General features: G+C 38.7%; 2 protein-coding genes and 2 long non-coding RNA genes across 4 annotated transcripts; 2 read left to right on the top strand and 2 right to left on the bottom strand.

Moving 5' to 3' along the window:
- Positions 1 to 493: 493 nt before the first annotated feature.
- On the bottom strand, positions 494 to 686 carry LOC124203243. Its single transcript, XR_006878473.1, has 2 exons — positions 600 to 686; positions 494 to 537 (listed from the first exon to the last, which is right to left on the bottom strand). It is a non-coding gene; the product is annotated as an uncharacterized LOC124203243 (long non-coding RNA).
- Positions 593 to 5781, top strand: LOC124203236 (very low-density lipoprotein receptor-like). Its single transcript, XM_046599942.1, has 12 exons — positions 593 to 733; positions 869 to 979; positions 1146 to 1270; positions 1328 to 1465; positions 1533 to 1635; positions 1692 to 1841; positions 1898 to 2008; positions 2064 to 2195; positions 2260 to 2978; positions 3046 to 5275; positions 5349 to 5466; positions 5538 to 5781. The coding sequence occupies exons 1-12, from the start codon at positions 670 to 672 to the stop codon at positions 5746 to 5748; spliced, it is 4212 nt and encodes a 1403-aa protein (XP_046455898.1). The 5' UTR covers positions 593 to 669; the 3' UTR covers positions 5749 to 5781.
- On the top strand, positions 5668 to 10826 carry LOC124203237 (b(0,+)-type amino acid transporter 1-like). The gene is made up of 22 exons (XM_046599943.1): positions 5668 to 5807; positions 5962 to 6073; positions 6361 to 6457; positions 6525 to 6586; positions 6652 to 6776; positions 6973 to 7058; positions 7133 to 7194; positions 7802 to 7849; positions 7968 to 8201; positions 8258 to 8383; positions 8449 to 8548; positions 8611 to 8655; positions 8741 to 8864; positions 8935 to 9038; positions 9094 to 9190; positions 9255 to 9404; positions 9479 to 9647; positions 9720 to 10136; positions 10198 to 10318; positions 10375 to 10526; positions 10590 to 10716; positions 10789 to 10826. Exons 2-18 carry the CDS (start codon positions 6001 to 6003, stop codon positions 9788 to 9790), a joined length of 1773 nt encoding a protein of 590 aa, XP_046455899.1. The 5' UTR covers positions 5668 to 5807; positions 5962 to 6000; the 3' UTR covers positions 9791 to 10136; positions 10198 to 10318; positions 10375 to 10526; positions 10590 to 10716; positions 10789 to 10826.
- On the bottom strand, positions 10385 to 10885 carry LOC124203242. Its single transcript, XR_006878472.1, has 3 exons — positions 10766 to 10885; positions 10579 to 10710; positions 10385 to 10524 (listed from the first exon to the last, which is right to left on the bottom strand). It is a non-coding gene; the product is annotated as an uncharacterized LOC124203242 (long non-coding RNA).
- Between the last annotated feature and the right edge of the window lie 860 nt (positions 10886 to 11745).

Raw genomic sequence — 11745 nt, 5'->3', positions numbered from 1 at the left:
AACTGTCGCGGATTATTCCAGATGGATGAAATATTGAAGTACGAATTCTAGCTAGGAAAACCTTAAAAAATCATTTGGTTAATTAGCGTCCTGTAGGCCTACTGACGTTTCTTTAAATTGTTAAACCAATATTTTCTATTTAGCTAACACTATAAAAGTTTATGACTTTTCCCGAATGTCTCTAAGTCTTTGGATGTGTGTCTTTGTGTAATTACAGTAGCCTACACGGCAAACAAATTGATAGAAAAGAAGCTGTGAGAAGGCAGGGTGCAATAAGAAAACCACAATAATCCCCATTCCCAACCAATTTTTATTTGCCCGGAAAACGATACATTTTTTTCTTTGAAGGTTACGTCAAGGTGTGATAAGGTTCTTATTTTTGAGACAAAATAGAGGCGTTTTATTTATATAATGTGAACCCTTCCCTACATTTCCTTTTGGTGAAGGTCGATTTAGAAAGACCACATTTGGTTAAAAATGCATCGAGTTTTTCATATCGACATAGTGTGTCGAGCACGCAAGTTCTACTGTATGGTGCTAAAAAGAAATTACAATTAGGGCTATTACTTTTGTAATAATATAATAGATCAATAGTATACTTCTTGCTGAAAACACAATATTTCTATATTATTTCCATGACTATTATTATATTAGTCAAGTAGGCAAAGAATGATTTTGTCGATGTGGTGGATGTTAGTCTTCGTCATTCGCCTGCCGAGCCTCAAGGCGGCAGGTAACGTTTTCTGATGTAACTTAGCAATCTACTGTATTTTGTTTTCGTTTTGTGAAAGAATTGTTACATTCGATGATGTTCTGAAAACTAGAAAAGCGTTTTTAAATTACAAAGCTGAACTTTTCATTTGAGTAGTTTGTGATGGCAATGAATTTGCTTGCAAAAGTGGGCGCGAATGTGTGGCTGCCAAACAACATTGTGACCACGTGATCGACTGCAGCGATGGATCTGACGAAATAGAATGCAGTAAGTAATTTGGATGTGTTTACAGGTGTTTATTTGAAATGAATCATCTTCGTAGAATTTTTCCCACTATACATTTTAACAAAGAATTTATCTAGTATGAATTTAGATTGTAGTTGTGCATAATTTTGTAGTTTTATTTGATGATTCTCATCTGCTTTTGTCTCAGATTACCCGTGTCGAAGTCCTCACATGAAACAATGCAAGGATGGTCACTGCATTGCCATCTTTTTCTTCTGTGACAGGGAGAATGATTGTGGAGACTGGTCAGATGAACTCAACTGCACTGTGACGGTAACTAAAAATGATTAAACCCGGTGTGCTTATTAATTTATGTGTGTGCATTTTTAGTCGTCTGGCCTAACATTCAATTGCCCATCAAACACATTCCACTGTGAGGGTCAAGTGTGCATCCCTCAAAACTGGGTCTGTGATGGTCAGGATGATTGCTCTGATGCTAGGGATGAGTTACATTGTAACACTTCTATGGTAAGAACAAAAGTAAGACTTCTATTACTTGTATTTTAGATCTTTCTAAAAGTATTTATTTTATTAGGAGTGCAGGAACGGATTTCAGTGTGGAAAAGAGTGCATCTTAAACCAGTGGGTCTGTGATGGTGTCACAGACTGTACTGATGGATCTGATGAAAAAGAATGTGGTAAGCTTTGTTTTTTCTATTAGTATTTATGGATAACTTGAACTGTGAAATATCAGGTCCTGGATCATTCATGAATCACAACTGTTTACCTGAACATGGCTGGTTCAGTTGTCTCAGCAAAGGAACTGAAAAATGTATGTCCATTAGTCGCGCTTGTGACGGTCTTGCAGATTGTGACGATCGGACGGATGAAGGAGGCCAGTGTAGTAAGTTTCCAGCATTATGTAATCAATGTGTTGCTATTAATACCATTTTATCTTAGATTCGACTACAAGTTGCTCAAACAGTTGCCCAAATGATTGCCATAAAACTCCTCGTGGTCCTGTCTGCTCATGTCCCTCAGGCTATCATATCAATGGGACGACTTGTGTTGGTAAGTCGTTTGTGCATATTTTTAACTTTTTATTATACTCATGAATTATTTGCAGATATCGATGAATGCTCGATGGATCCACCCTTGTGCAGCCAAAAGTGTGCGAATAATCGAGGTGGATTTGAATGTTCTTGTTCTTCCGGTTATACTGTTGGCATCCGTAATAATGGAAGTTGCGTTGCTAATGGTAAGTGGAAAGCTCGGAGGAAAGTTTATAACGTATTAATTCCTTCATTTTTAAATGTGTATAGGACCCGAACCAATTCTGCTGATCACAACCGATCGAGATATTCGCTACACCTCTCCGCCTTCCAAAGAGTATGGACTCGTTCGATCAGGTATTTCACAAGCGCACGGCGTCGCAGCTGACTATGAAGATGGGGTCGTCTACTGGAATGAAAAGAGCAAGGACAAGGCTGGCATTTACAAATCCATGTTGGATGGATCAGCTTTCCAGTACGTTGTTTCGGTTGGTGTGGAGATTGTTGAAGACTTGGCGATCGACTGGGTTGGAAGACACATTTATTTCGCGGACTCCGGTCGGAAGGACATCGTCGTCTGCGATTATCGTGCTGCCATTTGCAGTGTTGTCATTAGTGGGCAACTAGACAAACCTCGTGCCGTGGCCGTCTATCCTGAAGAGAGTATGCTTTTCTGGTCTGACTGGGGTTCTAGTCCACATATTGGTTCTGCTGGCATGGATGGATCGCAGCGGACAAACACAATCACAAAAGACATTATCTGGCCTAATGGATTGGTTGTGGATGAAACTATTCAACGCATTTATTGGGGAGATACTAAACTTAATCGCATTAAAAGTTCGAAGATTGATGGATCTGATCGTAAAATCCTGCCCGTTAAAGTGACCCATCCGTACGCTCTCGATATATTTGAAAACACAATCTTTTGGTGCGATCCTTTGGAGCACGAAGTTCTTTCCGTCAACAAGTTTACCGGAAAGGATTACAAGGTATTACTAATCTTCAGATTTGCGAGTCAATGATGGCAAGTAAATTCTTTAAATCAAACTTTTCCAGATTTTGATGAAGGAGGCTTCATTAACTCCAACTGGCATCCACGTTCATCATCCTTCCAAGCAAAACCATCTCACCAACCCCTGCCGAAACGTGATTTGCAGCCATCTCTGTCTTCTTTCACCAACCGTTCAAGGCTACAAGTGCTCCTGCCCTGTTGGAATGACTCTGAACAAAGACGGCCGTACCTGCGAGTCTATTTCCGCCCATGAGTCTTCCATCGTCATCGCAACTTTCACTGGCATTTATCGCATGACTCATCACCAGATTGGCAAGGATTCCATCTTTCGTCTGCCTACGCGTAACGTGGAAAACATCGGTGCATTGGCGTACAACCCCTTAGGCCACTCAATTGTCTACAGCGACATGATCCAGAGGACAATCTACTCGATGCATCTGGATACTTATCGTCAGACAGTTCTCTTCGAAAACGTCGACATGGTCGAGGGATTGGACGTGGATCCTTTCACGGAGAACATTTACTGGACGGAAGTTACTCGGGGAACTGTCGTAGTTGGTCAAAAAAATCACGACGGTGTTTACGAAAGACTAGTATTGGCCCGAGATCTTTACAGCCCGCAAGGTATTACCATTGGATCCCAATCCGGCAGGATGTTCATCGTCGAGGGCCGCATCAGTCACGTCATCAGCGTCTGGCATATGGATGGTACTAACCGACAGGAGTTGGTTCAAGTTTATGGTACTGTATCGGCCATGGCTTACGACGGCCAACATCTCTACTTCAGCGACTCCCTGCGAGGTACAATTGAACGGATTGAAGTCAACGGTGAAAATCGAACCATCCTTCACTCTCATCTGGGCACTCCGGTTGCTATGGACGCCAGTTCAGATTCCGTTTTTTGGCTGACTCAATCCTCCACTCGCATCAGCTGGTTGAACAAGCAAGATCCGAAAACTGTGCGCGGCTTTGTTATCGACGCTTCCGAGAACATAACCGTTCAGTATCGTTTGATGTCAGTTATTGATCTTTTCGATTTCAACAGTCACGATCATCATTGCTTGGGGCATACTGGAGGTTGCAGTGACATTTGCGCACCAACACCTGATGGAGTCACTTGCCTGTGTCCATTGGGTAAAGTATTGGGAGAAGATAAACACGTCTGTACTAAAGCCGACTGCGTTGGTGTTGAATGGTTTAAATGTCAAGGCAGTTGTATTCCAGCCAAGTTCCGATGCGATGGAGTCAACGATTGTGTCCTAGGTGTAGATGAGCTCCAGTGCCGCAACACGACGACAGAAGTAGGTTGTACCAGTTCACAGTTTCAATGTAAAAACGGAGGATGTGTTTCGATCCATTTCTACTGTGATGGAGACGCCGACTGTCAGGATAAATCCGACGAGCCCGAATCTTGCCCTCCGCATGTATGTTTGAGAGAGGGTGAATACTCCTGTCCTAATCAACGTCACTGTATTCCTCGCTCGGCCGTTTGCGATGGTAACGAAGATTGTAACGACAAGTCCGACGAAGCCAATTGTACCAGCACTCATTCCATGTGTTCATCGACGCAATTCTATTGCTCCAACAGTCACACTTGTATTCCTCTTAGTTGGGTGTGCGACAGAGATTCAGATTGTCAAGATGGAGAAGATGAGGACAGCAGCGTCTGCAGTAATGTTGATCGGAAACTGTTTTGTCCACTCAACTATCTGAGCTGCCCACAACATTCTGCCTGCATGCCAAGAAAGACATTGTGTAACAGTATTGCCGGATGCGAGCATCTCACCAATGAAGAACTTTGTGCTAAACTGAACGATTTGATTGTCGATAAAATGAAGCCTGAGAAGCCAAAGAATTCTAGTGTAAGTTGCCCTCGCTACTTCTTTCAATGCCGGCCTGACTTGAAATGTCATTCACGCAAGCTCTTATGTGCTGGAGATGCAGCATGTAGAAAACTTTCCGTTAAAAGTCTGTGCGAAAGACTAAAACATAACGAAACATCCAGAGCATACACTCAAACTAGTGAGACTATGCGTGAGGTGCCATCCAGTACTACTACACCCAAATTAACAACTCAACATGCATTGCATCACAGTTCTGATTTCTCTAATGCGATGCCTTCCTTCGAGAAAGCGTCTATTCGGCTATGTTCTCAAGACGGTCAAGTTGTTGCTGAAGATTTTTTTTCACAAATTGAAGAGACTTTACAGGCTGTGCTGGATGGACCAGTTCACGTTCTCAGTCGTCTCTTTACTAGAAAAGGCCACAATATTGGTAAGTCACTAAATTATTAGACATTTGTACAAAACAAATTAATTTTTAAGTTAATTATATTTGTCATTTGTAGACTTCGCCACCATATTCAGCATGGATAAGACTCCTGTTCCTATAAACCCGGTATGGGACAGTTTTACCAATAAATCACGATTTGTGGAAGATCTGCACATCAAAAATGGAAATCGATTGTAACAATTCTTTATTTATATGAAATAATTGTTTTTGTTTTTATAATTTCATTACTTTTTTTTTACTTCAGGGTGCTTTGGAAAATTTTCCGCCCTCAAGCTTATAGTTCTGATGGCAACCTGAGAACTGTCCACCATATGGAACTACGAACTCTTAAGAAAATGGGATTTACCTTTATTGTTGTCATTAATCTTACGTCTTGGATTGAACTTTCAGAAGCTGAAAAAATCTTGTTTGTCATTCAACAATTGGATTTGGTTCTTCTGAACCCAGGTGTTTGACATTGGAGTGATTAATACAGTGATTTAAATAGTCTAATGCAAGTCCTCAGCTTCAAGATGTAAGTTAACACAATTTCTTATATTTTCGCCGATTGCGTTATCTAAGAATACTTTGAGCAAACTCTAATGGTATGAACTGACCTTCCAAGTTGCCTTACAAAGGTTGTCGCATCTAAAACATATAAATGTGTAAATGTATTTCAATGTTCCAAGGTATATAGCCAAGCCAAACCAAGATTTAGCGAAAGTTAAATGTTGCCACGGAAACCAACTGCCGTAAAATGTTTGAAACAGGCGCGAATTTGTTTCACCCCACTCTGTATAGGTAATATAAATTACTTTTTTTCTGAAAATAACCGAGCGATTGTAAGGTGCGAAAGTGGATGCTTAGATGGATTAGGGCAATAATGGGCGTGGTTAACCGTTCTATAATAAGATGGGTAGGGAGAAGAAATGTCAACACGCAAATAGATAGGCATATGTAATAGATTGACTGATATCGGAATGTTTACTTGTGTAGTAGATTATGTAGTGCATTCCCCCAATATTAAGCTGCAGGTGCATCGGATATTTTTACGAACATTGATGTTTCCATTATCTCGCTCTCTTTAGTTCCTTCTCCACAGTGTTCGCTCTTAGTCATCACAAAACTTCGACAGAACCAATTGAAGACGTATGAATTTGTCAATTGCGTATTTTCAAAAGAGAGGTGAAGTTCAACACATTTTAACTTATCTTTGTTATTTATTTTAGTTCTTTTAATTCTCTACTTCTAGACATTTCAAAATGACTCCCACTCCGGAGAATAATTCAGTTCCACGACAACGCTCGTCTCAAGGTTCCGATGCATTTCTTATTTGTAATATTTTCTTTTTACTAATTCTTCCTACTTGAACATTTCAGAGAACGTGAATGGAAACGATGGATTGCCATTACCAAACGAAGATGGAAACAATTCACTTAACAGTATCAAGAGATTGAGCAACGATCAGTTTAGCGACAAAGATGACATGCGGATGAAGCGGCAGGTAAAGAATTTACTTGTAACGAACTACTTTTGTAAGGTGGAGGGGATGTATAATAGCAGACATGTGGGTTTAACAGTAAACTCCCTCTTTTTGCTAGAATCGCAATTTTTACGAGTCTTAGACTGTTTTGATAGGGTTGTAAAGCATTTTTGGATTCACGTAAAAACTTTGATTAAATTTCACAGCATGGTTTCAGGTTGGACTGTTCAGTGGCGTTACCCTTATCGTGGGAACTATGATCGGCTCCGGCATATTTGTATCAGCGGGAAGTCTTCTAGCCAAGTAGGTTATGAATTTTAAAAAATGAAAATAAAATCAAATAACAATTTCACGACCCTTTTTAATTTCATTTGCAGTGCGGGGTCTCCTGGATTATGTCTCGTCCTCTGGGGTGTGTGTGGTGTTTACTCTTTACTAGGCAAGTCGATCCTGAATGTTTGTTTTTATATTTTTACGTAAACTGTTGTATTAGTCCATTGAGCCCTTAGAGGCTAAAAATCATTCCAAAGTACATCGTTCACATAAAATAGCATAGTTAAACAAAGGTAATGAATAATAATCCTTGACCATTTTGTCTGATAAGGTAAGACTGTGGCGGATGTTGATAGCTTTCTGTTTTACATTCCGTGTTTTTTGCGGTTTTCTAAAATATCTTGCGAAATTTTGGCAATGTAACATGATTGCACCCTTTTGGGCAATTGGCTTGCCAAAGGAAAAATTTACTATGGTAGATAGAAAACTAAAAATGTTGAAAACGGATGTACACTTTCACCTCGATCTGCGTGTATTACCAGCATTATGTTGAATTTTGGACCGATGACTTCACAAAATCCCGGCTTACACTGTTTTTGTAAGATTATGCATGATAATAGTGACGTAATTTACGGACTCCATCAACTTAAAAGAAAATCTCTAAACTAATAATGGGGAAAATAGTTGTGACTGAATCGTGAATTTATCTCTGACTGCCTTAAATGTGACAGTTGAGAAAACAAACATTTATTTTCCTTTTTTTTTCGTTTTAGGTGCCATAGCTTATTGCGAGATTGGTACGTTGATACCTAAATCTGGAGGTAAGGCTGCTAATTTTTCTTTTTGTTTCCCGTGTAGAAAAATAAGTTATGTAGGATTCTATTTTAAAATCCAAATTTTGAATAATTTAAAAAAAACTAAATTTCAATTATATCACAGGAGAATACATATATTTTCTTGAAGCATTTGGGCCGACGCATAAATTCTTTGGGCCAATATTAGCCTTCATCTTCGCTTGGGTTACAGTTTTTCTAATTAACCCTTCATCAGTAGCAATTTTATCGCTTTCATTCGCCAAGTATTTAAGCTCACCTATCCTGACGGCAGTAAATTTTTGTCCGGATGAATATCTAACCTACGTTTTAGATCGACTTCTGGCTACCATTTGCATAGGTACATGAATAAGTTACTGAAAACGACCTTCTGTTAAATTGCCACATTTTATCCAGGTGCCATTACTTTTGTTAACTGTAACTCGGTAAAGGGCGCTACGCACGTACAAAACATTTTCACGGTTGGAAAACTGACTGCCATTGCCATCATTATTGGTGGAGGATTGTATTACCTAGGTTTAGGTATGGTAGTCTGAGCTAACATCGTTGTTTTGCTGTAACTGAAGTATATACCAACTACTATGCAGGGTACACTGAAAATCTGGAAATTGGGTTTGAAGGATCAGCCTCTTCGTTCGGGCAAATAGCTACAGCATTCTATGGAGGACTCTGGGCTTATAGTGGCTGGTAATAGACTTAAATTGAATTACTGAAAATAAGATTTTATTTGTTATTTGTTTGGGTTCCAGGAACAATCTAAACTTTATTACGGAAGAGCTGAAAAATCCGTACAGGTGCGTCCGCATGCAAATATAAACACCTAGGCTATATGTAGATTGTACACTACGCTTTTTATTTTTCCGTTGCATTAATTTCTAGGAATCTGCCGTTGGCCATTATTATCGCTCTTCCATTAACCACCATCTGCTATGTGCTCATCAACGTTTCCTATCTAACTGTTTTAACACCACAACAGATAATCTCCTCGGATGTGGTTGCTGTGGTGAGTAGAAGATTTCTTTAGTAACTAATCAGTTTTAATTTATAATATCCTATTAATATCCTTTTTGAAGGACTGGGGAGATGCAGTGCTGGGCTCTGCCAGTTTCTTAATTCCGCTAGGAGTAGTGATATCAGTTATTGGTACAACAAATGGAACGTTGTTTGCTGCAGGAAGGTAGGAAAAATAGGAAAATTCAAATAGTCCTTGAATTTAATTCATGTAATTCAAGGATCTCACATGTTGTTGGGCGAGAAGGTCAATCTCCTGATTTTCTCTCTTACATACACTTCGAAAGGAAGACGCCTATTGCCCCAATTTTGTTGACCGTAAAAATTCATTGAATCTTCATTAACCCTGGATTATACAACTAATATTCAAACTTGTATTTAGAGCCTCTTGGGGATACTTATGATCATCCCAGGAGATATAGCTTCGCTAATAGATTTCTTCGGATTCGCAATTTCAATCTTTTATTGCGCTGCTATGGTGGCATTGATAGTAATGAGATTCACGAAAAAAGACGAACATAGACCAATTAAGGTGCTACTAGCAGATTCTATTGAATTCCTGTCCCTTGGTTTTTTCATTGTTTCTTGGTAAATATTTAAATAAAGGTGCCCATCATCATTCCAGTTATTGTTATGGTGGTTTCAGCTATCCTGGTTGTCGCACCCATAGCCGCGGCTCCACAAGTGCAATACTTCTATGTCCTACTTTTCATTTCCACTGGTCTTATTTTCTACATACCTTTCGTATACTATAAGAAATCGTTACCGGGAATAAGTAAAATGCCATTCCGTGTTTTAATTAATTAACCTTAATCATAAATGTTATATTTTTCTCATCTTCACACAGGTTTCATCACAATTTTCTTCCAGAAGTTATTTCAGATAGTCCCAACTAGTCACGAATTTGAAGAAAGATAATAAATATGACAAATCATCACGAGTCATAATTTGTGAACCTCCATACACTTGCGCAATTTTTTTAGTAATTGTCAATTGTTCACTCCAAAAAAATCAAGTTGCAGACAAAAGAACTACCGAACCAGACCGAACTACATATTTAATTCAACAAACAATACATTAAAATCTGACAACAAGGGAACATAAATAAAAAATTTTATCACATGCACTTACCTCTATCTCCTCATTGGTTAGCATATTCAATAACAGGTTGAACATCAAACATCCGTCGAAACCTAAAGCAAAACAAACAAATTTAACTTCAGACAAGAATAAATTATCACAGGCAAAGCTCATTGAACAATGGGTAAAAATTTAAGTTAACATTCTGTAACCTCACTTAAAAGTTGCTTCCACATTAAAATTAGGTTAATGATTCTTCAGTAAGTCCAAGTCTCCAACCAACATATACTAAATTGAACTATATGTAAAACCGTATTTTCGAAACAGATGAAGAAACTTAGCCACATCTTGCTGCAGGATTAATAAGTAATAACTAAACAATAGGCTAATTACCTTTATTATTATGCTTTTTTTCTGCACAGGGAGAGATGTACAGGTGGCAAGATACGATATTTTAGTAAAATGGGCAGCACTTAAAGCCAAGCAATGTGAACAAAAGCTACATATTGGGTTTTGGCCAACAGGCCAAGTAATTAAAAAAGGGTAGAACCACTTTAAATTCACAAATGAATCTGTAAGAATATCTTTTAATGTTCAGAAATCTTATTGAATAACAACAAAGTTACCATTGTGTCAGATTCGGAATTGTCAATCAACTATACTTCTGCACCAAATTTCCTTGCAAGATAATGGTGAACTATCCGGACTTTTCATCTTCGCCATCATTTGTGATTATTAACATTTGCTGTTGCCTTTGCCTTACAGTATGACACAATGAATAGAAACACATTCTGAATAACGGTAGCACCTTACCAACTTGGTGTTTTTCCTTTCAGCAATCCACTGTTCAAGTGCTGTTGCCCGGGTGCTGAAACGTATGGAATCATTTACTGATGCCATAGAGGAGGCACGTGAACGAATATCACTGCCTTCCCAGTTCCCATCATTGACTGGCGTCCATCTCCATTATCACCTCGGGGATTTCGTCTGTTGTGATTCTGCGTGGTGGCTTCTTGGTGAAATTTTACGGGGAGAATATTACGTGAGTATGAAAGTCATATTTGTTAATACCTTTGTTTGTTGGTTCTTTCAATTAAGTTAAGTGTCAACGACCTAGAGCGGACATTGTTTTCATGTTGTACTTTTAAACGCTTCTTCTTTCTGATCTAGACGGCATAGCCTTTGATCATTTTAGTTACGTTTACTTTGCACATGTCTGACGAAATTTCTCGCTGCTACTATTAGGAAATTTTGGGAGACTTCTGTCAGTTTCTGTTACAGCAACAGAGCTCACTTGTTAGATTTTTAATAATGTGTTTTTTTTTCTACTTCCGGTTTTCTCATTTCTGTCAGTAGTTCAGTAAATATTCGTCTGACGCATAAAAGAACAACATTTTCTTTATCCTCGTAAAATTTGTGGTAAAGTTCATGTTTGTTTTGTACGTACGCGTACTTCCGGAGTTCCGGTTTCGAGAATTTTCATGAACTAAGTTCAATTTTCGATTTTGACCAAATTCTGGATTTCGTTTAAATTACACCCAATCGACCCCAAATTTCACGTAGATCACGAATATTTCTTTTATTTTGACGGCAGCTCAATGGTTAAGGTGCTATGGCTTACTTCCTGTATACTTCCGGAAAAATTGCATAAAAGTAGCAAGTGAGCTTTGTTCTTTGTACATTTCTAAGAATTGGATGCAAGGCAAACAAAAATGGACTTTTCAAGTTTTCTGAGTATCTTAAGATCAGTCCTTCAAAAGTAAAATACTGAGTTTTGAAACGTGTCAAATAGA

This window comes from Daphnia pulex, chromosome 9, assembly GCF_021134715.1.
Source record: "Daphnia pulex isolate KAP4 chromosome 9, ASM2113471v1".
NCBI classification, from domain to species: Eukaryota; Metazoa; Arthropoda; class Branchiopoda; order Diplostraca; family Daphniidae; genus Daphnia; species Daphnia pulex.
Note: the sequence above shows the minus strand (reverse complement) of the source record. Positions and strands in the feature narration are given on the sequence as shown.